The following is a 26,928-nucleotide window of genomic DNA, read 5'->3' as shown; positions in this document are numbered from 1 at the left end:
CAAAATTCTGGAACTCCTTTCCAAATGGCATTGCGGGTCCACCTACAACAAGTGGACTGTTGCGGTTCAAGAAGGCAGCTCACCAGCATAATCTCAAAGGCAAGTAGGGGTGGGCAGTAAATGCTGGCCCTTCCAGCAAAGTCCATGACACCTAAATAAGTCCTTAAAAATGTGCTCTCAGAGACACTACTGAACAAAATCAATTAACGGATGAGCTAGGTGCTGAAGAATGTCTTAAAGGAGGAGAGAGAGAGAGATAGAGAGCTTCAGAGAATCAATTCTAGATGTTTGAGCCAAAGCAGTTGGAAGTCATGTCTGCCAATGGTACAGTGAATAAATCAGGGATGCATAAGAAGTGACAAATGGAGGACTGCAGAGCAATAGAACACAAATTTGTTGTTATGATTTGACCTTCATTTCACTTTGGACCGGAATGCCTCATCAATTTCTGCCACTCGTTTATAACAGCTACGATATAGAGACAGCATTATCCTCTTTGGCACCAGTGCCCCTCATGTGTATGACCCCCTCACATCGTCTCAGGATCTCCACTGCCTGGAGCAGGCAGTCGGCAAGCCCTCTCCGGCAAATTGTCCACTGTGACCATCCCAGGGAGTGCCCGGCCAACTCTGAGACATAACCCTGTAGCTTGGCACAGGGATGGGAGGAAAAGGGCAGCATCCCAATGAAGTGAACCATTTCTCATTGCCTTCCAAACCCAGTGGGGAAAATTCCAGAGTACGCTTGCATCATTTCCTGATTCAAATACGAAAAGGTGCTGCTTTCATGTGCACACCGAGCAGTCCACTGACAGGCTATTTCACCTCAGCACAGCACCTGGGGTCAGTCTAATGTTTCCACAGTGTACCATTCAAATGTGTTTACACTCTGTCTGCTATTCCTGTTCTGATCGACCTGCTAGATGAACAATTAAATGGGCTGCTGTACAGAGAACATCGATTTTCCATCCCCAGTTTTCAGAAATTCTCATTCGAACATGCCATTAGCAGAAGATTTAGGGCCCAATCAAGACTGACTAGAACAGAATTTAAAGGCCAGTCGGACTCCTCCACATTGATGAGTGTCGAAACACAGGCTTATTCATGTAGTAAGGCAACTTGCATTGACAGGACATCTCTAGTAAAAGAAAATCCATTATACCTTTCGGAAAACGTTTTTTAAAAAGTCACGATAATTTTTAGAGTTTGCAGATTGCAGTAAAAATCAGAGACCACAATTGGCTGTAGATTTTATTTTCATGCAAAGCAAAGTGATGAAAAGGCAGGAATGGAGAGCTTTGAATGATGCAGTTTATAAGAGTGGGATTTTGCCTGTCCATGGTTTAGTATTGAGGAAACCAGACCTTTGCTTGTATTATTGTGAAACAATTCCACTGCATTCACCCAAGTTCAAAGTGACAAGTTGCTATTGCAATGCATAATTTGACCGATCTATAACAGCTCTCAAGTTTCTTGAGAGCAACTTGTCTTATTTTATGAGTTAGTTGGGACTGAATGACTGACTGGAACATTAGCTGTTTCCTGCCCTGGAGATAAGTGCAAATGAAATAGTTTGTTGCAAGGAGTACACAGTGAAGCAGGTCAAAAATGGTAGATGGATTTAAAGTAACTTCCTGTTGATGTTCCCTTTTGCGCAATCTAACTGGGAAAGTTCATTCTTCATTCATCAGCTGAATTGAACAAGCTTTGATGTTAGTGATTTTAATTAATTTTTTGGAAAGTTTAAAAAGAACTTTGAGTGAGGGATAATTACAGGTTGGCCTGTTTTCTTTCGCTGTGATTGTTCCATCCCATAGTACAACGACTGTGTTTATTGGGCTCCGTGACAACATTCTCCGACCTTCACTTGACAAATAACATGAGTGTGAGATCTTGGCTTGGAGTCCTATAGGCACAGGGGACAGAATCCTGCTCATGTGTTGGATCCTTGTCTTCTGGACTGCATGCCAATCAGGCAGTGAGGAGACCAATGATGGTTATTCCTCCAGGATTCAAGATCCTGGAGACGGAAGTCAGGGATGGCAAGGTCACTGAATTTGGAAGTAAAAGCAGGGCACCTCCCATTGGATTTCTGACCAATCCCCAGTCACTCAATCAGGTTCTTGATTACCTTTGAGTAAGGGAGTCTCCCAGCTGGCAAACTGCCTGTATGGGTTTACCTATTGGGCATGCCACATGGTGACATGCCAGCTGACAGCTGGATTTATGCCAATGGTGATAGGCTGAAGCTCTTAAAAGCTCTTTCCTGAGCCACGTAAGGGCTCCAGTAGGCAATGGAGTAGAAAGATCGCCAATGCAATCACATCCCATCCAGAACTTCATTCAGGTAAAGGCAGGAAGCCTCTACAAGTTGTACATAAACCATCACACCACACCACACCGAATGAAATGACCTTGCCACCTCCAAGCTCATTATCACCCGGAGTGCAAGATTCCACCCCTGGAACCAGGCCCCAAAACAACTCTATGGTTTCAAAGAATAGTGGAATATTATTTCTGAGTGGACACTTGCGATATGCTCAAGATTGTCATTGTTTTAGGTCAGCCAGTTCTTTCCACAGAGCAGGTCAAACTCCCAACTCTCATGGATCCCAAGGCAGGCAGTCAGCATTACTAAGAGGAGGAGGCACAAAAAAAGATGGGCAGTCAGAGACAAAGGTAGATACATTGGCATTGATTGGTGAGTAATGTTACTTTCTGCTTTCTCAGCTCCAGTTTAAAGTAAATAGCCTGAAAGTAGCCAGAAAGAACGGCTGGACAGCGTGGCTGTGTAAAATGCATATGCCATGTCATGCGGGGAGTTGTGACTCCTTGGCATTTAAATGTGCAGGAACTGCCTCTGCCTTGAAAAGCTGGGTTTTGGAAGTTGAGTGGCAGCTAGAGTCACTGTGAAGCTCACACCTGTCAGGCTGACCACTACATTAACTAAAAGCAAAAAAGATTCACTCTCAAATGTGACTGGCCCATGTTACCATCAGCTAAGACCACAACAACCAGCAGAGTTGAAAAAGGCAATCCAGTGGATGTAGTGCATTTTCAATGCTTTCAATGAAATCACACACTGGTTAATTAAGAAAATGTACTCATACAGGACTGGAGCAATACACCAGCATAGATTGAGGATGAGTTAACAGGCAGAAAGTACAGGGTACGAATAAACAGGTCAGTCTCATTGGGCACCATAGTGATCAGTGCTTGGGCCCCAGCACAAATTATATCAATGATTTGGAAGTGGGGGCCAATTAAAATATTTCCAAATTTGCAGATGATACAGAACTTGTTTGGAATGCGAGTTGTGAGATGGATGCAAAGAGGATCCAAGTAGAACTAGACAGGCTGAGTGAGTGGGCAGGAACCTGGCAGATAAAATATAAGGTGGGTAATCGCAAGATTGTTCACTTTGATAACAAAAATGAAGGTATAGAGTGTATTTTACATGGTGAGAGGCTGGAAAGTGCTAATGTCCAAAGGGACCATTGTTTCCTTGATCATGAATCACTGGAAGCTAGCTTGCAGATACAGAAAACAATCAAAAGATACATGGCATGGTCACCTTTATCGCATGAGGTATTGTGTTCAGGAGCACCAGTATATAACACGACTGAGACTGCATCTGGAGTATTGTGTGCAGTTCTGGTCCCCTTGACTTAGGAAAGACAGTTTTCCATGAGGGAGGGGAACATAGCTTTGATGAAGTTGATTTCTGGGATAGTGAGACTGTCCTATGAGGAGAGATTGAGTCGACTGTACCTGTATCATCTGGAGTTCAGAAGAATGAGAGGCAATCTCATGGAAATGTACAACAGATTTAAAAGGATAGACAGAGTGATGCAGAATGCATGATTCTCCTGGCTGTGGAGTCTAATACCAGGAAACACTGCTTCATAGTACAAGGTAAACTATTTAGGACTCAGCCAAGAAGGTGTGTCTTCATTCAAAAGGTCGTGAATCATTCAAATTCTCTGCCCCAGAGGATAGTGGAAGCTCAGTCGTTAAATCAGTTCAGGATAGAGATTCTGAGACATCTAGATAGTAATGACATGAAGGGATATGGGATATTGTGGGACTATGGCATCAAGGTAGATGATGATCCATGGCGTAGAATGACAGAGCACGCTTGAAGGGCTGAATAACTTCAATGTTCCAAAATCCAACTGCCTTGATTCTGTGGGCATCTCTCAATATTGCAACCTAATTTTCAGCCACAGTAGAAAAACAAATCTATCTCACTGGCCTTTAATTTGTTACGAGCAATTTTATAAGATTCATCTGCACAGAAAGCTGTTCTCAATATACATTTTCCTTGAACTCATTTCTGTGGCAACAGAACAAATCACACTTCTGTCTCCACATTTTCCCAGTCATCAAGTCCTTTGGCTGAAGTGCATGAATGATAATTAAATTAGTTGAAAGTCTAAATTTGAAAACTCAAAGAAAAAATATATTGATGGGGATTGCTATTTCTTTGGGTTTCAGTTGCTCATGCTGATTGATGCTGATTGGAGTTGGGCATTTTCTAATCAGATTGTGAGGATATTTGGGGTAACTTGGTTTCAGGAAAACATGTAACTTTCATGACACAGTCAAGAGAAGGTTGCAGTGTTTTGTGAATGGGTTTGATGGACTCTTGGATTAGTGGCACAACTGTTGAGATTGTTTCCCTGTGTTCTACTTAAATGCACTTCCAGAATCACAACCAGGTACAAAGCAAAACGTCTCAAAAGCTATCAAATCTGCAGAACAGGTCAGAGATATTTTGTTTCCCATTTTCTCTCATTTATATTTAGAAGCATCTGCCCATATCCTGCTAACTCATTGTTGGAGCACTGCCTTCTTGGTGTCCTGCTTTCTTCCTGCAGCTCTTTAATTGTTTGCCATCCCCTTCATTGACGCTTCAACAATTCTCATGGGAAAAGCATCTTACAATTTCTTTTAAATTTTAAATTGAAGAATCCTCATTCCCAAGTCTCCAAAAAGAGAAGTCAAACTACTTACAGAAAAGCAAGATGCTGGAAAAATTCTGTGAAAGGCCATCAACCTGAAGTGTGAGCTCTCTTTCACTCTGCAGTTGCTGCTTGACCTGTTCAGTTTTTCCTTTGCAATCACTCTCACAACACTTCACTGTTTTTAAACAACCCAAATTAGATCTCTTCTGAATCTACTGTTGTTGCAGTGGAAATAAATCTGTCAGTTTCTTCCCCAAATTTCCCACTGATAGATCAACTCCTTGTTGAAAGTTTCCAATTGCACACTTTTGAAAAGGCATTCCATAGTAATGGTGATCCCAGCTTCATATCATCCAGCACACTTCTGTAGCCATTACCAGAGGCCGCAACCTGGAGGGGAGAGTTCATGTGCATGCCAAGTCTTAGACAGAGGGATTTCTTCCAAAGACACTACCTGGTCATGATCTTTACAGAAACTAATGGACCTGCTTCATATTTAAATTCATTTTTCTACCTTTATTTCCCTCCTGAATCCAGTTCCTCTATGTGCTACTTTAATAATATTCACTTCAATAAGTGCACGGGTTTCTGCAGTTAACAAAATCCCAATAAAAATGTTAATTTTAAACTGCATTCATTCTAAAACCTGTGAATAGGTTGCTTCTTTAATTTACCACTTCAGTGGAATTACATACCAAAACAAATGTTCAATTAATCAAGACTCACTTTCCAAATAATATAATTATTTTATGGACTGGCTAAAGTATTCAGCAAAAGATGTGTGAATTAAAACTCCGGAAAGGGAGTGATTAGATGTTACCTGTATTAATTATTCAGGTATAAACCCATGAAACTAAGTTAAAGCTAACAGAAATGTTATTAAAGGATAGTTAAAGCTTCAGTATTTCCCAAACCTATCACTCATTTTCTTTAAGTCTGCTGCATTTTTACTCCTTACTTTAGTCTCCACTGTTAAGATGAGAAAAATAAGTATCTGGTGAAGATAGTACATTTTTGGCTTGAAGGCTCACAATAAGAGTTACTGTTTTGTCCTGATACTGCAAGAAATCGGTTTGAAGCCACCCAAATCATTCCACATCAGACCCCTAAGGAGTGCAAAGAACACACTCTTTATTCCATCAATCTGGACCAACTACAAGTCATGGATCTCAAGGATACAAAGCCCCTCTATACCCCTCAACATTCTTGCTCAGTCTGGCTGCACTGACCTGGACAGAATACAGTTATTGGAAGTACATGACAAACAGACTAGCTACAGCCTTTTGAAGTCTCTGGTGTAATCCTGGATGGGATATCCTCCAGTGCTGAAATTCATCTCCAACTCAGAGCATATCCTTTCATCCAGGATAGTGTTGCGTGACTCGGAAAATACTGTGATCATCATTGTTAGTTCAATACTTGAGCTGGTTCCAAAACATGTATTAGCTGTTCACACCTGAATCAATGATTCTGAGTCAGAAACTCTGTGTAGTCATTGAACCAGGTTGACCTCATTGACTACATGGTCAGTGATTGGGGTTGTTAACCTGGGCCAGGAAAGGCCCTGGCTGACCAATGTAACCAGGAGATTAGAAGCTCCTCGTTTCAGGGGACTGACTCTGAGATGGCTATGTCAGTATACTATGCACACGTAAATAAGGGGTGACTTGGAGATGGGATACTGGCCTCTGGGTAGTTATTTCACTCTACTCCAGTGGAGCTCTTAATCAAGGCAATAGCTTAACTGATATCTGGTGTCTGTGCCATGTATTCCCAGTCTCCCAGCTAAAGTGAAAGCACTTTTAACTCCAGCTTTGAAAGAAGTGGGCAAAGTGACCAGCTGTTTTACACTTCCTTGGCACTGATGTCAGTCCTTTTGTGATGATGCTGTCACTTTAAAAAGATTATTTTACCTGGGGATTTTTTCAAGGGTGGTTATAAAGGCAGAGGCACTGAAATGTCTACTGTCTGCACGTTCCACTCCATAAAAATACAATTAAAACTTTGAAGAAAGTTTTAGAAATGGCCAACATCTCATGTAGGACATTAATTCACTGAATTCTTTCAAATGAGAGCTGAACTGTTTCTGGTTGGGTTGACCTCACCTTCTATAGAGAAGGACACTATTCAATCATAACAATGGTCAGAGTGATCTTTTGGACTCATTTCATTTGCTGAAAAATGTTCGAGAGGAAACATATTCCCCCTCAATGAGCCTTGGTTTACTTCTGGTTTCTTGCTTTGTTCAGGAGATCCAATTTTTCCGTTAGGGTGCAGGGTGTGTGTGTTGAGGTCCATATCGACATCACAGTTGTGGAGGACCCAGGGGTTCTTTTCCTGTTTGGTCTTGTTCATGTAATTGCGAAGGTTTGTTCTTTAACAGCGTCCTCTCAACAGAACAAAGGAAATGCTTTGAGTGATGACATCCAACACTGACAAGATTTTCTCTGGTATCTGCGAGGCATATGTTACACACTATCCCAATGCCCACATCCTGCTGGATTGTGACGGGTGAGTAACTTTGGAGAGAAGTGTACTTGATATTTTCCTCTTCACCAGTTAATTGCTGAGCTTATGAACTCTCTCATTGTGGGCAAAACACCTCATGTACATCAAAGTGTTAAGGACCAGGCCAGACCCCTTCAAAATATTCCAAGAAGGGTACCTGGACCATAACTTTTTCTTATTTTAAAGCGAGATGTGAAGTGGACATTCCAGGTGTGATGACGATGGTTAAACCGCTCGGCTTTAAGCAAAATACAGTTTATTTAAACACTACGGTTGAAACACGAACAAAAAGCGAAACAGAATTTAGAGTAACATAACTATTGGAAAAATTAACTGAGTTCATACAGCATCTTAACTAAGGAGCTGTTCCAATTCCTGTAATATCCCATAAACACACCACTTGGCAAAGACGTAAATTTTAACACAAGTTCTTACAGGCAGGAGAGATTTCAGAGAGGAAAGTCAGTCGAGAATCATCTGCTAAAAATCACACACCAGTTTAATCCAACTGGTTTACTTGGAAGCACTAGCTTTTGGAGCGCTGGTACTTCATCAGGTGGTTGTGGAGCAGGACCATAAGACACAGAAGTTTTAGCAAAAGATTACATTGTCATGCAACTGAAACAATATATTGAATAAACCTAGATTGTTGTTCAGTCTTTCATCTTTTAGAATGGGTTGCAAGTTTCAGTTCGTAATATGTAAATCCCAGAACTTCTTTTAAGTCATATTCTCGAGATAACTTAAGGTTTTATAAGGAAAGGTAGCATCTCAGCTCAGACAATACATTGAAGGTGTGAGGCTAGAGTTGCTGTATTCCAATCTTGAGTCAGACTGGTTCTATTTCCAAAGTGGAATTTACAAAAGGATTGACTGCCTGCACTGACTGCCTGCAGATTGGGCATTTTTGAGCAAAATAGAATCTGTCAAGCTGGGAATTAGGGGGTAAAGTAAATTACAGTTACCAGGTGCTGCTACAGCAAAGCTCTTTGAACATGCTGCACACCCAGAACCACACAATGGAAGAATGTCTTTGAAGTGGTTTGAATGGAATATGACTGTTAGAAGAACTTGTACATCCTACCAAGCCTCTTTAACACTGTCACACCTGACAATACCTTATCAGATATTGGCATCAATTCACATTAAGATCACTTTAAAATGCAATTTATCTTATTGCTAAAGTTTTGAGTCCAGTATACAGTTTGCCAAAGTATCACACCAACTGTGCCTTTCCCTACATCACCTTTCTCCCATCATTCATGTACTGGGAGAAGTCTCATATCAACTAATTGGGGATAATTGTGATCAGCACTGCTGCCTCACAATGCCAGGGGCCAGGGTTTGATTCCAGCTTCATAAATCGATTGCTTTTTAAGAACCAAGCCAGATAGGTTATCAGTTCTTCGTTTCATCCTATCTTCGAACTCAGTCCAAGAGCGTGCTACTCTTTCCCCAATGCCCAGTCTAGCCCAACATCTTCTCAATGTTCAATGTGGGACCATCATATGTTAGAATGCCTTCCCAAGCTGAAAAATGTTCATTTGCTTTTAGCAATAGTTAAATGAACAGTAAACAAACAAACAGAAAGCTGCATTTGCCTTTGGGAAAAGACAGTGCTTGATTTTCAGCTGACAACACATGTGTAGGCAATGAGGCGATGAACAGAACTGGGTTGAGGATGCTTTCTGTGTCCGATGTTGCAGTGCTCTCCCATCAGAAGATGACTTTGCTCCTGCTGCATGTCCTCATCTTCCTGGACTGCTGCCTTTCTCCCAACTTTTCAGAATCTATCACATCTCCACTATGATGACTCTAATTCTGCAGAGCACAGCATGTTAGGATTATGCAGCATGCACTGTTCTCCTTTGGCTTTGAATTTGGTTCAACCGCATGCAGCATAAGCTGGTTGGAGGTGTGAGATTGACATAAATCAACGTATCCATGCCATTGGCTGATCAGCGCTGACAATCATGACAAGCTTCCGACCATTGCGTCTGTACCAAAAGACAAGGTAGTATATGGGGACACTGAAGGTGTCATTGCCCATGGAGTGTACCCTGAGATGTCAGTGACCGTTGTTCAAGATGGAGAGCTGAAGAAGCTGCCAATTAGCTGGAGTCACCAAATAATAACTCTAAATTGTCATATCTGGAATTGTTGTTGTCTCATTTCTACCTGATAGAAAGGAGAATGGGGAACTGCATGGAAATCAGATAAAGCTAACGAACAATGGCTACCTAATCCATGCAAATGGATGCAAATGCAGCTATTGATAGTCTTTAGTGGGATTTTCATCTCACCATTCAGCATTTGGTTAAATGATCGAACATTTTGTTCTCAAGGTCTCATTATGGCTGATTTTCCCAGCTTTCTCACTAAGACCCTCATCATTCAGTGGCTGGGAAAATTCCACCCTATGGATTGCAATGACAGCAAAGTTTCTAGTGTTACAACTGTGAAGCTAGTAGCAACTTGGGGGTCTCTATACATGTAGTTCAATGTAGAAATCTAAATTGTTTGCACTTCCACATGGTTCACTGTTGATGGAAACATCTGGGTAAATGTGACTTTTGCTTTGACATGATTGCTATTGTAGGAAAATCTCTTTGAAAAGTTAGAACATATTATATGAATTGGAGCTGGGTTTTTAGCAGCTTAACAAGTTCACAATTATTAATGAACGATCTCTCTATCCTGGAAAACTAATCATAGATTGTGGAATGCCAAGTTTCTCTACTTTGATTTAAAAAAAATCCATTTATATGTGAAATAACTTTTAAAAATCAATTATATGATGTTTCCCTTCATCCCATGTGAATACCATCATTTTAATTTTGCTCTCTTTAAACACTCAAAGAATGAGGAACGATTTCTGTTCCTTTCACTTGCCCCTGGGTGTTAAGTGTGGTCTGTTTGATAATATGATTGTTGCAGAGATCTATCCATTTGAGCTGGTGCCAAAATGAAATAACATACAGGATGGCATTATCCAAACCTAGCTTGCCAGATCTTTCTAAATAAATGGTTCAATCAGTCAAAGTAAATGAGGTTCGAGGTTCAAGGTAAAAGGTAAGAATGTGTGTGACATTTGACTGTTACATGCCCTCACCGTGACAGATGTAGCTTTATGTTATTAAGAAGGAGTGAATGCCTTATGGCACAATCGACAATCCTGCACAGAGGAGTCACCAAACAGTGACAGCTCTGAAAGGACAGCATCTTTAGCTAGCGGCCAGGAGTTTTACCCAAGGGTATAGTGGCTTTAGCTCAGGCTTATTTAATCAATCACTCCCTTTTACATGTATTCCTGCCGAAATACAAAATTACACCTTTTGAATTTGCCTGCAAAATACCCCGATATTTCAGATTTACATGTCCGAAAGCATTGTGGTTGTTTTTCCCAACGCTTTTCCCCTATTCGACAGCTGATTCCACTATGTGCTGTATACCTTACATGTTATACATCAGAGCAAAACGGAACAGACTGTTTATTCTGAGCACTAAATTGATCACGAGTCAGCAATACATTAGGGAGGATTCTGCTGACAAGTGGCTGAAGAGAACGATGGTCTGCTCTTGAAACAAATGCCCGGTATTAATGTCCTTAATATTTAAGCATTAGGAGCCTGCTACTGATCAACAAATTGAACCCTTCTACGTTACCAGTTTCATGTAATTTGGTTAGTCAATCTCATTCGAAAGGGTGCATTTCTTTCCACAGTGTTTGATCCAGTGTTTGATCCAGTGTTTTAGCTGTGCCCAGGTAGGACATCTGCCCAGTGTTCAAAGCCCAGGTCATCACCTTTGCTTTGATATGAATCTCTGTGCCCAACGCAAGCTGATAAACTGCCAGAGTGCACTTGGTCATGATGTTCCCTGATCATGCCGGGGCCGGCACAATGGCTGAATAGCCGCCTTTTGTACTGTAACCTCCTAAGATTCTGCAATTTTGAGTGCAAACAGAAAAAGCCATAAGAATTAGTAAAACCCAGCTACATCAACAGCTTAAAAACATCTGTCAGCTCTGCACAGGGGGAAAATCAAACAAAATGTGACAATGTGTAGTAGATGGTGACATAAGGATATATTCACAAAATATTTGGCCAAAAAGAGGTTTTGACTCCATGTTAAAGGAAGAAAGGTTTCAGAGAGAATTCTAGAACTTAGGGTCCACACAGCCAAAGACACATGGAGCAATGAAAAGAACTCAAGAAGTTATAATGAAATGCAAATGTGGCGACATTTCCCCAACCAAGAACTGCTGACATTACCATTACCATTTCCCATTCTAATATTTGGATAGCCCCACCAATTGTACTAAGGCCAGCAAGGGCAAAATTGGCGACAACTGGGACTCATGGGCTCATGACCATTTTCACAAAGCTGACGAAATTGAATCAACATTTGGGGAAAAGCAGCCCTGATTCTCCACCACTGATGACTAAGCTGGGGCTTTCACTAGATTAGATTCCCTACAGTATGGAAACAGGCCCTTTGGCCCAACAGGTCCATACCGACCCTCTGAAGAATAACCCACACAGATACATTCCCCTACCCTATATTTACTCCTGAATAATGTATCTAACATTGTGAGCAATTCATCATGGCCAATTCACCTGACATGCACACCTTTGGATTGAAATTCTTCCATGTAGTTTCACTGAATAACATCACTGCAGCTTCTGAGAAACAGAATACTTGCTTCTGTTACAGCATATAGGAAGTAAGCAATTTTCAGGGTCTTGAATGGAGGACATTTTCAGCTCATATAGAGGATGTATCAAGATTCAAATTAAGCCATGTTTAATTCAAAGCAACTTGTGCTGATGATTTTTACTCACCTTGAACACAAAACATGAAGTCTTTTTTAAGTCATAGAGATGTACAGCATGGAAACAGACCCTTCGGTCCAACCCGTCCATGCCGACCAAATATCCCAATCCAATCTAGTCCCACCTGCCAGCACCCGACCCATATCCCTTCAAACCCTTCCTATTCACATACCCATCCAGATGCCTCTTAAATGTTGCAATTGTCAAATTCGTCTATAATGTTTGTTCTTTTGCATAGCGTGATGCATTCTCTGCTGCTCAAATTAGTGTAATTTAATCTGTCCCTAGCATCAGCAAAGTGCCATTTGGAACTATTTATCCATCACTGACACCAGCAGTGAATTTCTCATTGTCAGCATTCTGAGATATTCCTGGGAAAATGGCTGAGTCAGACACTCAAAGCCATCTTCGTAGAAGAATGACTGCCCTGCCAATTCTTTAACTACTCCATAAACCATTTCACATTCGTTTTCGAGGTGACTTAACAATAATTGATCTCTCTGTTCTGCAACCCAGCTCTAAATTGATGCCGATTTAAACCTCTGGCACACGTAATGTTGATTTATGACAGACCATGACAGTCATTGTCAGCTGATTCACAAAGACCAGTGGAAAACACAATCAATAAGTAAATTTGCCTCAAGCAGTTGCTTGACAGGACAGCTCAAACTCATTGTCAAATACGTGCTCATTGGTAGCTGAAGTTAGTGGGTGACACCACTCCCTAATAATCTAGAAGGTTCAAAGTCCAAATCACACTCTAAAACTTGAAAATAAATGTGGCCTGACACTCCAGTGCAGCACTGAGGGAGTGCTTTTGTGTCAGAGGACTCACTTTTTGGATGAGACTTGAAACCAATGTCTCTTCTTGCTTCTGAAGTGGATTCCAAATTATTGGATGGCAATATTTCAAAGAAGGGCAGGAGCATAGTTGTTCCTAGTGCCCTGGTCAGTACTTATCCTCAATCAACAGTTCTAAAAACCAGATTTATTGGTCAGTATCATTGTTATTTGTGCTCTCTGGCCTGTGCAAATTGCCTCCTGTGCTTCTCATATTTATAATAGTGATCATATTTACTGGAAAAGCACTTTGGAGAAAAAGTTTGTAAAAGACATTCCACAATGCAAGTTTCTCTTAGAGGGGAAGATCAATAAACTAACTCACCACAATACTGGTTGCTGTTTTTTGGGAGTGTGTGTGGGTGGACAATATTTTCCATGCCTCCCTCTTTCCTAGAAGATAAGTGTATTGTATTTTAAAGAAGAGGCAAGTTTTGCAAAATGAAATTCCATATGGAAGTAATGCGGAGAGGCCTGTCTCACTTTAAGCATTCTTCATATTCTGCCCCTCACTCCCCAACTGTTTGATTGATGTAGCAACTGAAATATCTCAGCAATACAAAATTCCCATGAGATCTGAGCTTTTATACATCCATATGAAAATCAGAGACATCAGGTTGTCATATCATACAGAATACAGCAATTCTGGAAACACTGGGAAAACTGGTTAGGTAAATAATGACCCCAAACCAGAGGTGGCCACAGTTCACAGTTCAATGCTTAGTGAACTTCACCTCAAAGATAAAGGTGATAGAAGCTAAGAGAACCATGCAGACAGCTACTGATTAATCCACAACAGAGACTGACCTTGATCTGGATGCGATCCAGAATGTTTTTGAAATCCAAGTCGTCATAATAGTGTTTAATCCCCTCACGCACGTTGGCTTTAAACAACAAAAGTACCTGAGGATGAAAAATATTCAGAAACATTCAGAAGTTGGTCAAAACATAATTAACTTCTTTCTAAGGCTAGCAGGAACGAGCTCAAAAACAATCTTTTTTATCTCTGAGATTTCATGTTTGCCATGTCCAGTCATGATAGAGCAGTGTGTGCCAATTTAAAAAATGTAAAAAGTAACTGTACACAGAGGGATTAATCTGATCTCAAATTAACTGGCATGAAAAAAGGTATGGGCAATACGTGAAAGTCAGCATGGACTTGCAAATTGTGTTTGACTGCGCTGATTGAGTCGTTTGATGAAGTAACAGAAAGCACTGATGAGGGTTATGTGTTGATGTTGGCTCGATGGATTTTTAAAAGGCATTTGGCAAAGTATCTCTTAGTAGATTTGTTACCAAAATTAATGCCTATAGGATTAAAAGCAGAATTGTAGCAAATTGAATCAAAATTGGATAAGGGATGGAAAGCCAAGAATAGTGGGAAAAGTGCTTTTTACAGACTGCAGAGGAATGCATAGTGACATCCCTCAGGACTCAGCGTTAGAACCACTGCTCTTTTATATAGATAAATATAATGTAATATTCAAAGGTTTGCAGATAACTCAAAACTTTAAAAATGTAACAATTAACAAGGAGAATCATAACATACTTCAGAAGAACACAGAATGATGAAATGGACAGACACAAATCAAATTTAATTCAGATAAGTGTGAAGTACTGGAATGCAATTCCTTTAGAAGAGCACTGCAATAAAAACCTAATTTCAAAGGGCATTACAGAAGCAATGTGGATACACATAATTTAAAAAAAAACTTATGAGCTCTCTGGCTTTATTAATGAAAGCCCATTGTCAAAATCCAGGAAGTGAAAGTAGCGCTTTATTAAAACACTGGTTAGACTTCAGCTCAGGTTTTCTGCTCAATCTTGGTTCTGCACTTGAGCATGGATATCTCAGGGACCATGCAGAAGCAATAACCAGAATGAGCAGCAGTAATGAGTGCCTTCCTTAATGACGAGACTCCAGACAAACTGGAGTTTGTTGTACAATGTAACTGTACTGAAAGAGTTAATGCTGAATGATGTATGAAGCTCCACCCAGCCTCATGATGTCTTAAGGACTTGGGCGGGTCATGCAGAACAGTTCAGAAGTTCAAGAAATTCAGACCTATCACTCAAGCCTCATCATAATCTTAGTGTCAATGCCTATCCGACTCATATTACTACCATGCAATAATCTACATCTTGTTTAAGACCAAAAGCCTTTGCTCAAGTATTATTTCTCGACTACTTCCAATGAAGTAAGCCCTACAGACCCAGTCAGAAAAGAGAATCTGCACAACTAAAGGTTGGTAGTGGTCAGCATCACATGCTCATGCAGTGATTTGAAGCAACCTTTGATTGAGATGTTAAAAATCAATCATTTTGATAAAGAAAGTAAGGTAGAGCTGATTCCAGTGGCAGGACACTGATTTGTGATGAGTGGCAAAAGAACCAATGCTAATATCTGTTTAATCATATTATTACGTTTGTTAATTACTTTATTTTAGATAAAAGAAAAGGGGTGGTAACTATTAATTATCTGAACACATAAATAGTGAGCATTTGAGATTCTGGGTGTGGGATGAAAACAGACTGAGTAAGTCACTAATATTTCTCCACGAAAGCAAAGGTATGCTTGTCTTGATTTCAATTCCATTAAGTGGCTTTGTATCGATTGACTCCAGACACATGATAAAACAATTTTTATGTAGTGTGTTGCTGTGATCTACAAAGCTCTGTAAAACAGAATCAATCGTAACCTTCCCAAAAGAATCAGATAAACACGAGCAGGGAATGAACTATTTGTGGGCTACAGGTCAAAAACAGAGTAGAGTGATTGATTAGATAATTCTATGAAAGTTCTGAAACATGCACAATAGAGCAAAGGGCTTCCTTCCATGCAGCTACTGGGAAAATCTCTTGTTTCCAAACAAGAGTATACTCCAACTTTGTCACCCTGTATTCGTTTAGAAGCTGCACTGGGACAATTTGTTCCTCCAAAGTGTTGTGTTATAATCAGAACACTGACAATTCAAAAGTATTGCAGGGCACCCAAAAAATGCCTTCACTGGCGCCTATAGATATTTGGAGAGGGAAAGATTTTGTTTCCAATTGTGTCAATAATGTGTTCTCAGCAGTTTATTTTCCCTCAGAGTTCTTAAATGTATCACAGATAGGGGCCCTCCTGAGATGTTAAAAGATTAAACTGGAATATCTCTCTGGACATTAATGTAATGTTAAAGAGTTTAACTGTACTGACTGAACATTCTGGAAGTGGGTGGAGATGACAGTCAGGCAGGAATGCAGACTCCCACCCCATTTAGACAGTCACTTGCTACTACTCCCCCTACTATTATCAAATTAAACTATCATTCAATCTCTTCCATTCAGAAATGCTTTCACAGCCATCCCTTGAAGCTAGGTATATCACACCTACATTGTCTTGGGGAATCACTGAGTCAGGAAATTGTTTGCATCATGATTCCCCAGGATTAGGGCATTTACATTTGCATTACTTCTGAGGATGATCTCATGCTACCATTGTACCTGGGGTAACATGTGACTGTGGGAGAGTAGCCAGAGTATCTGTAAACATGACCAACTGATCTTCTGAGTGATTCAGAAGTACATTGCCACTAAAGCTGGACAACTGGTTTCAATAGACAGGTTTTAGGAAGCATCTTCAAAGAGGATAAAGATGCTCCAAAGTAGTAAGATTTAGGGAGGGATTTCTACCACTCAATCATTCAGCATCAGCAACCAATTTTCCAAGAAACCAGGTGCATAATGGAGGGCAGGGAAGGTGGTTGGCATGCACACCATAATGGAGACAGACTGCGCCACAGAATTGTACCCTCCTGAAACAAACTGCATTGAACCATAAAGAAAGTGGCAAACTTCATATTTATGATGTAGAACTGCCACAGGCAGCACATGAATCACACATTCTACAGCAGCAAGAACATCATAAAGCCACAGTTGTGTTATGGTCACAATTCTAGCATCTTGCTTGCGAAATGCCCTGGGAGTGGGGCTTGGGGGAATCCACAAATGACAGCCTGCAAAAGGAAGCTCATGACAGAGGGGGAGGGGTACATCTCAGCAACAACCTGCAACATGGTCACTTCTACTGCCTAGGCTGTTTCCCTAGTACCATGGATACAAGGAGGCGATCTCTTAAATGCAGCCTCGCATAGTTTGTAGGTGGCGATGGATTGCTTGCTTTATTCAGTAGCTGTATGAACATATGAAGCTGGAATGAAATAGCTGCTTGCACGCAGACTGCAACAGTGTGGTATTCTAATCAGCATTCAGTGCACACTGACTATTCATCCATATACAGTAATATATTACTGCGCTGCAATACAAAAGGGTGGAAAAGAACTGTTCCCATCTCTGATATTTTATACTGCAAGGTTTATACAATGAGAGCAAAGCAAAAAACAATTAATGTCAAAGTTGAACTTTTCACTGAAACTAAGCTCACTCGAGTAAGTGATGCCTCAAATGCCGCACCTAGATTTGTAATGAATGAATACCATTGCTTTACCTGGCATCTGGTAAATAGGTCTGCCCCAGGCTGAACTCCATCAGGCTGAAAATCATCAATCAGGCTGTAAATCATTGATCAAGCTTCAGCTTTCTGATAGTTAATTCAACTCAATTACCCAATACTAAGACGTATTTTAAGCGGCTGCTCTGCTATTCTCAAGATCCATTTCACTTTCCATAAAATTCACTTTTGCTAAAAGTGGGACTTTTTGCTTATCTGAGTTGCTGTATCACCTTGAATGTAAAGATGAGTGGTTTACATTCCTGATGAAGGGCTTATGCCCGAAATGTCAATTCTCCTGCTCCTTGGATGCTGCCTGACCTGCTGTGCTTTTCCAGCGCCACACTATTCGACTCACTTTCTCCTGAGTGATTTACAGACTTACGGACCCCTCTGTACTATTCATTATTTCAATATGCAATTCTTCAGTCTGCTACTTAAGCAAGCCTGTTTAAAAACGTAGCATATAAGAACATAAGATCATAAGAAATAGGAGCAGGAGTAGGACATCTGACCCCTTGAGCCTGATCCACCATTTAATAAGATCATGGCTGATCTTTTTGTGGTCTCAGCTCCACTTACCTGACCTCTCACCAGAACCCTTGAATCCTTTACTGTTCAAAAATCTCTCTCTCTTTGCCTTGAAAATATTCAACAAGGTAGCCTCAACTGCTTCACTGGGCAGAGAATTGCACAGATTCACAACACTTTGGGTGAAGCAGTTCCTACTCAACTTACTTCTAAATCTTATCTTGATGCTATGTCCCTTAGTTCTAGTTTCACCCTCCAGTGGAAATAACCTTCCTGTTTCCAACTTATCTTTTCCCTTCATAATTTTATACTGTATGTTTCTAAAAAGATGGTTCCTCCCCATTCATCTAAATTCCCATGAGTATGGTCTCAGCCTACTCAATCTCTCCTCATAAGGCAACCCTCTTAACTTCAGAATCAACCTAGTGAACCTTCTCTGCACCGCCTCCAATGCCAATACATCCCTTCTCAAGTAAGGAGACCAAAACAGTACTCCAGGTCTGACTTCAGCATAACCTCCCTATTTTAAAACTCCATCCCTCTAGCAATGAAGGACAATATTCCATTTGCTTTCTTCATTACCTGTTGCACTTGCAAACCAACATTTTGCAATTCATGCACAGAGACACCCAGTTCCCTCTATTCATGCTGCAACATGAATTCCTCTGCAATTTTTAATTTCAGCCTTTGCCAGCAAGCCCTGGCAATGTGCTGAACTTGTGAAAGAACTTTTTACATGTGCTGCAATTGTAACATTGTTAACGCTAGGAGGATTACTCTTTGGAAATTTCATCATGTGGCCTACTGCTTCAGACACTCACACCAAGGACTATTTTGAAAATGAATTGATGGACTTTTTCATCTGCTTTGGGAGCAAGCATTTGGTTTGATAAAGGATGAAATGTAAGACTGTTTGACCTGACTGCACAAGACTGGGAAGGCTGCTCTATATTTTTTTGGTGTCTGACGATGTAGAAGTTGTACTGAGACTGTGTACCTTAGGAGAGGTAAATGGAGAAGTTAAAGATAAGACCTGAGACAATCTGTCCTAAACACCAGATGCTGTTTTCAACCACAGCAAAAGAGAAAGAGAGAGACAATAAAGTACAGAGCAGCTTGTTTATATTAGCAAGACTAATATAAAAAGAGTAGCACTGCTAAAATAAAAAGGGATGACACTCCATTAAATGAAAAAAAACACCAAGGAAACTAACATCTGAATGAATTCCTCCCAGGTCATTGGAAGCCAAAGTATTTGACCATTCTGAACTTGCATTAAAGTTGTAAACATCTTTATCTGCAAACTTTTGTGACTTTATGTCAACAAAATATTCAATTGTTAAAAACATTTAAATCCTTAATGAATCTAACTCTCAATACTATAAGTGAAATGCTAAAACAAAATAAACAACTTACTGAGAAAGCTAAGGCCAAAACAAAGACCCAGGAGTGTCTTCGTCTCTTAGTCATCTTAATATATCCAAACTATTCAAACAAGATATATTAAAGTCATGAACATTTTCAGTGACCAAAGCCAAATAGACAGAATACAAGCCAAACCTCTTGGTGCTCTCATCACGTCTGAATACAGCATCCCTGTTCTAAGCACCAAAAACTGGGAGGCAGTCAAATAGTGACAGCAATGTCAGAGGCACATTCGACAGAAAGACTCATAAATGTGGCATGCTCTGCCTCAGGAAAAGAGCTGTAACAGGTAAGACTGTATCACCAAGACTGTTAAAGATATTGAAAATGTTAATGAGAACGTTTAGTTAATTTACACAGCACGCCGGTTCAAATTTGTAAAAACTTACTTTAACACTGGTATAAGGTTCTTTCCTTCAGACAATAAGTGGATTTGATGTGAAACAAGCTGTCAAGACAAAGACGCCACTCTGAACTCATGAATAAAGTAATTCCACGGTGGGGATTCCAGGAATGAATTCAGGACCACTGAATGGTTCCCTGAATAATTTGATTAAAGTGGGCCAAATAGCCACCCTCATCCAGAATTATTTCATGTTGTGACCTTAGGAATGATGAGGTTACATATTGGCAAATGACTTCAAAAGAGTCCTGGAATTAGCAGAGCCGAAGAAGTAGTTGAGTAAGGACAGAGGGAGGGAGTAGTGTCTGTGACCAGAAACCAGAACGAAGTGAAGGATATGTCGTTATTTTCCAATACCCTATCTCCATAGACTTGTGTTGCTGTGATTCCAGTCACTCTCGGTTCCTTCAGGTGCAACATATACTGTGAAGTTTATTAACCTTGCAACAATATTATCAAATGTGCTTCTTTGTACGTGGAGTTCAACAGTAGTCTACCCCAAAGCTAAAGGAATTTGGATGCTAAGCAAAGTAACATTACAATGTGGTTATCAAATAAGGCCTTCTCATGCTTGTAACTAAAGGCAATTAGTAGAATCATGTCAATCAAAACCATTGGGGAGACTAATTCAAGCCAGATGTTGGAACATAAAATTCAGTTGTTGCATTCTATTTTAATAAAACACTTGGAATAGAATATGGAAGGGAGCATTTATTTTGTCCTCAAATATTCTGTTTCCATATCCTTATCCAACAAAGAAACTGGTGAAGATGTGGCCATGAGGAGAGCATAAAGATATTTCAAAGGAGAAAGCTAAATACATATACACAGAGATAGGGAATACTAGATGATTCTAATAAATGAAGGAACTTTAAGGAAGTGGAACCATTGTATGTTCTGAATTACTGTTTTTTATTCATTCCCTAGCTATCCTCAAGAAGGGGTTATTGAGCTGCAGTCTTGAACTACTGCAGTCAATGGGATGCAGGGAGCTCCAGGATATTGACCCAGCAACCATGAAGGAACAACACTGTTTTTCCACATAAGGATGGCGTGTGACTTTGAGGGAAACTTTGAGAGGGTGCAACTCCCATTTAACTGCTGCCCTTGTCCTTCTCGCTGGAAGTGGTAGTGGGTTTGGAAGCTGCTATCTAAGGAGCCTTGATGAAATACATAGTACATCTTGTAAATGGTACACATGGATAGTGCTGAACATCGGTGGTGGAGGGAGTGGACATTTGTAGATACAGTGCCAATCAAACAGGGGCTGCTTTGTCCTGGATGATGTCAAGCTTTTTGAGTGTTGTTGGGGCTGCAAAATCCAGGGCAAGTGGGGAGTATTCCATCACATTCCCGACTTGTGTCTTGTAGGCAGACTTGGGAGAGTAAGGAGGGAGTAATTCCTTGCAGGATAGTGATGTTAAATTCAAAATTCAGAATTGTCGAGTGCGGTTTCTCTGGATCGAGTATGACAATCTGGCAGCATATAAACGAGCCAAATGATCACGCACACTGATTAGTAACTAGCTGCGTGGAATCAAGCAGAGCCTACTACACTACTCCCATTCATCCAACAATGACAAACAGGCCCTTCTGTCACATTTGTGCTTGGCTCAGAATTTTCTTATCAGTTGAAGACTCTTTATCAACCTTTTGCAATCAGGTTGGATGATAATTGCACAGGTCCAGCAGAATGTTACTTTTTGCAAATTGTTTGATTGCTGAAATTAAGTGAACCATGATTATTGTGTCTTTTCATCCCCAGAGGACATGTTATTTAGATTAGATTCCCTACAGTGTGGAACAGGCCCTTCGGCCCAACAAGTCCACACACACAGACCCTCCAAAGAGAACCCAACCAGACTCATTTCCTTACATTTAGCCCTGACTAATGCACTTAACATCATGGGCAATTTAGCATGGCCAATCCACCTAACCTGTACATCTTTGGACTGTGGGAGGAAACCGGAGCACACGGAGGAAACCCACGCAGAACATGGAGATTGTGCAAACTCCACACAGGCAGTCACCCAAGGCTGGAATCGAACCCTGGGTCACTGTGATGCTGCCTCCAATAATCTCTTCACCCAAATGTAATTTCTGACTTTCACTCAGCCAGTGTTCTTGTCTGACCACAAATCCTCTGGCCGTACTTTTAGCTGGGATCTGATATATTTTAGTTTCACCCTTCCACTTGTGATACCATTGCAATTCCTGGGCCTGCACGGGAAACATGAGAAACAAGGGACCTGACAGTGTACATTTGCTGATTAGCATTTAGCTGCACATTCTCTGAATGCCACAATCCATCAATGCTCTCTGCTGAAAACCCACTAGCAGCAATGATGTGCATTGTTACAGCATTTGAACAGAGTAAAACATGCCATGGCACTTCACAGGGTAGTCAAAAAGGAGAGAAGTTGTCTTACAGACATTGGAACAGGTGATCAAAAGTTTGGTGAAAGAGGTAGATTCAAAGGAGACAGAGAGGTGAGGGAAGAAATTCCAGAGTTTTGAGCCTGAGCGGCTGAGGGCAACTTCACCAATAATGGAGCGAGAAAAACTGGGGATATGCACCATAAATTCATTTTTGAAAATGACATAGCTTCTTTAAATGGCTCTTAACGACCAGCTCAGTGGAGGGGATAAGACTTACAAAGATTTGCAATTAAATGTTGACTCATTTAGAGAGTGAGACCTTTGCAAGACAAATTCACACTATTAACATGCAACAAAAAGCTAACCGAGGCCGGCCTTTTCCGTAACCAGTGACAACCAACAAACTAATGTTATTTTCTCCTTTTAATTATCATTCCCTTCCCCCCCAGACTAATAGTGGATGCTCAGGACAGTATCAACACACCATTTCAACATAGCCCAGTCCTTTTACACTTACACGTACAATGTACATAAATACCTACACTGACACACACAAATTATCGTGCACCTTCACACACACATATGTACATGAACAAATACATACACACACACACATGCACCTCCCCACGTCCATATCAACACAAATGTGGGAGGGCTGGCTAATTATTCTTCACAGTGTTCAACCTAAGACCTTTGATTCTAGTTTGAAAGCTGGGAATGTCCAAATCTAAATTAGTTTAGGATCAACCCTCAACATTAATATGCTCACAGAAACACTGAGATGTGCAAAGCCCAGCTGATTTTGTCTTTTTATTCATTCAAGGTATGTGAGTGTGAATAGGTGGGTAGCATTATCCCTAAATGCCCTTGGGAAGGTGGTAGGTGAGCTGAAACACTAAAGTCCATTTGGTGCAGGTACATGCACAATTCCATAAAGTAGAAAATTCCAGGATTTTGGTCAGGTGCCACTGAAGGGATAGTGATATATTTACAAGTCAGGATGATGAGTGATTTGGAGGGGAACTTGCAAGGGGTGGTGTTCTCATGTATTTTCTGTCCTTGTCCTTCAAGATAGAAGTGGTCGTGGGTTTTGGAAATGCTATCTCATAAACCTTGGTGTTATTTCTCCAGTGCATCTTTTAGATGGTACATACTGCTGCTGGTGAGTGTCGGTGGTGCAGGAAGTGGATGTTTCTGGATGTGGCGCCAATCAAATTTTCCACCATGTTGGGTCAGGAAAATGATTGAAGAAGGTACGATGTGAAAGGAAAAGCAATCAGACCTACCTTATTGCGGCACAAAACGCTAACGATTACGAAAATCAACTGCAGAACCACCACAGTGACAAGCGTCCACTTAAACTGCAGGAAACAAAAAGACAAACAAAAGTGAGTTGGGAGCGGTGACAATAACAAGGATTAATATGGGTGAAAAGGATATGTGAGAATTAGATTCTATGAATTAAGCACACTGATTAGATTACAGTGTGGAAACAGGCCCTTCGGCCCAACAAGTCCACACTGACCCGCCGAAGCGTAACCCACCCATACCCTTACATTTACTCCTTACCTAACACTATGGGCAATTTAGCATGGCCAATTCACCTGACCTGCACATCTTTGGACTGTGGGAGGAAACCGGAGCACCCGGAGGAAACCCACACAGACACGAGGAGAATGTGCAAACTCCACACAGTCAGTTGCCTGAGGCGGGAACTGAACCCGGGTCTCTGGCGCTGTGAGGCAGCAGTGCTAACCACTGTGCCACCGTGCCGCCCACTGAGGATAGAAAATTCCAGATTCATCCAATGACAACTGTTTCTGACAAACCAATCTCCAGAATTCACGTATTTCTTTTTAAATAGATTTTGTTTGTATTTTTCAAGGCAAAAGCTGTTAAAACCACTAGCACATTTATATGACACCTTTAACATAATAAAATGACTGAACATGCGTGAAAAGAAATATAATTAGACCAAACTTTGCATATGCAAGAGATAAAACAGGTAGACTTCAAACGTCGTCTTAAACATAGAGTGACATAAGGGAAGATTCAGTGAGAATTTAGGGCTGAGGAGAGTGAGGGTGTCACCACTAACAGAAGATAGGCAACAAGCTTAAGCTGGAATATATGCAGATCAATCACAAAATCTCTACAGTCTGCAATCAGGCCATTTGGCTCAATGAATCCACAGTGACCCTCCAAAGAGCATTCTCAACCAAACCCATTCTCCCCACCCTATCTCTGTATTTCCCATTTATAATCCACCTAGCCTACACATTCCTGGACACTATGGGGCAATTCAGCATGGCCAATCCACCTAAACTGCACATCTTTGGACTATGGGAGGAAACCCACGCAGACACGGGGAGAACGTGCAAACTCCACACAGACAGTCACCCAAGGGTGAGGCAGCAATGTTAATCATTGAGTCACCGGATCAGTCAGGTTAGATAAAAACTCCCTGCACTCAACCACAAGCAAGTGCTTCATTGTTTAAATGGACTGCTGTGATTCAAGAAGACAGCTTGCCATCTCCTTCTCAAGGAAACCAGAGATGGGTAAGAAATGCTGGCCCAGCCAGAAATGCTCACATCCAATGAAGAAATAAAAAGACACTCCCCCTCCCTGATCCATGGCCTTTGGGGAAATGCAGTCAAACTGGCATATTGAACTGGGGTCTTGGCCATAAAATCGAGCTGGGGACGTTTCAAAGGCCTATCACAGACGCAGCATGGGATTGAAAAGCCTGGTCCAAGAGGTGAAATGACCAACTCTAAGCCCAGTGTCCTCTGTCAATGCAGCATTCTTCAATCATCCCTTTGGTCTGATGGACTATCACAGCAAAACCTGAGAAGGGCTCGAAATGGGAGAAATGCAGGAGACCCACACAATGGATCAGTCAGGCAAGAGATAGAAGGCAGACAGGTCCATCCAGTCCCCACAATACCATGGGTTCCCCAGGCAGATTCTGGCTGCCTCTTGCCGGTGTTCCCAACTTTATTCTGAATTTATCCACACATCTCTTTGTAGCAATATGATTCAATCTTTATTGAAGGGATGCATTCAAAACATTTGCCATCAAATTACTGGTGCGCAATTACAGATTTGAGACAAAATGCACTCTCAAGAACTGAAAGCAACACACACAGGATATTTCTCATCCTTTCCATTTGTATCTTATGTTTATGATACTTGATCTGAGAGTTGGATAAGTGAAATACTGTACATCATCCATCATTCCATCACAAAACAAATCACAGATTATTCTCAGCTCTTTGACAGTGTTGTGTTAAATTTAATTGAAAATATATTTCCCTTCTCCTGAAGAACCATTTCATTTATTATGCAAATACTGTAACGAGCTTGTTATCCCTGAGGAGGGTCCAATATTCATCATGAGTCATTATGGTTCGGTGTGTAGAGATGATTCACTGTGTCGAAAAATCCTGCTGTAATCAAAGAGGTTTATAGATCATGAACACTGAACTAGTGAAATTAAAACCTGAGGGGGTTATATTTCCAAATGTAGGAAAGAAAACAAGTACATTATTAAAAAGAGAAGCAGCATTTATTTGTTCACTCTTGGTTGAAGAATTTTTCAATCTGATTTCAAGTGAGTTTAATTACAGCAATGTTCATTGCAATGTAGTCTATTTCTCTGAGTAAGTTCAAATGCAATTCACATCAAGTTCTGTTAAGCTCTTATGCCTTTGTTTCCCTCCCTGTAGGGAACCACCTCTCCCATCCATCTCCTGAGTGTGGTGTTCTTGGCTCTGTTCTTGGCTATATCCAGCAGTCTCAGCTTCCTCACCTACATTTCCAAATGACATACTTTGGCTCCAAAACAAGGATTCCACACAACAGCAAAGAATCTCATTTTTTAGTACGTCCATTGACATGATCAGTGACTTCATTAGAGCACGACTCTTAACTTTTACACATCCCCAGCTACCTTCCAGCAGGAATCACAGGGCAGAGCTGGGACATTTGATCGATTCTCCCCATTTGTTTCTCAGGGCATCGTAGGCCAGTTAGAATCCCTATTCTGCTTCCCTGTGATCAGGTAGTAGAATCATGGTCAAGTCACTGGAAGAGTAATGTGGAAGCTCTGGTTAATGCTCTGGGAAGATAGCATCAAGGATAACTGTGGTGAGTTAGAGAGGAATTATATTCATCTTTAGGTTCCTGACTTCGATGGGAGCAGGGTTGAGAAACGGACACTTACTGCCTGTGTCCCATTATGGGACAGGTTGGAGAAGTATGCAGACTCTTCAAATGCAGCTGTTCTGGCTGGCACCTCTTGAATGCCTCAATTGTATCTGCCTTCACCATATTTCCAGACCTGAACCGCTCACTGTGTGAAAACTTCTTCTTCTCACCTCTTTTGCAAAGCACTTGAAATCCATGCCCTCTCACTTAAAACCTTTTCATGAGCAGAAACAGTTTTTCCTGATCTATTCATTCCAGCCCCTTCGTGATTTTGAAAAGTTCTATCAAATCTCCTCTTAGCCTTTTTCTCAGTCCCAATATCTCTAATCCGTCTTCA

At 40.9% G+C, this 26,928-nt stretch overlaps 1 protein-coding gene across 3 annotated transcripts in view; it reads right to left on the bottom strand.

Moving 5' to 3' along the window:
* LOC122543140 (tetraspanin-15) overlaps positions 1–26,928 on the bottom strand; it is a 181,360-nt gene that overhangs the window by 107,398 nt on the left and 47,034 nt on the right. For all 3 annotated transcript variants that reach the window (XM_043681488.2, XM_043681489.2, XM_043681491.2), the window contains 2 exons: positions 23,666–23,740; positions 13,957–14,052 (listed from right to left, as the gene is read on the bottom strand). In XM_043681488.2, the coding sequence (XP_043537423.1) occupies positions 13,957–14,052; positions 23,666–23,740 (171 nt within the window). The remainder of the gene's footprint in view (positions 1–13,956; positions 14,053–23,665; positions 23,741–26,928) is intronic.

This window comes from Chiloscyllium plagiosum, unplaced genomic scaffold (assembly GCF_037043375.1).
Source record: "Chiloscyllium plagiosum isolate Xiang-an unplaced genomic scaffold, Cpla_swu_hap1 HiC_scaffold_48, whole genome shotgun sequence".
NCBI lineage: Eukaryota > Metazoa > Chordata > Chondrichthyes > Orectolobiformes > Hemiscylliidae > Chiloscyllium > Chiloscyllium plagiosum.
The sequence above is the reverse complement of the archived record's forward strand: the minus strand, read 5'-3'. Positions and strand labels throughout refer to the sequence as shown.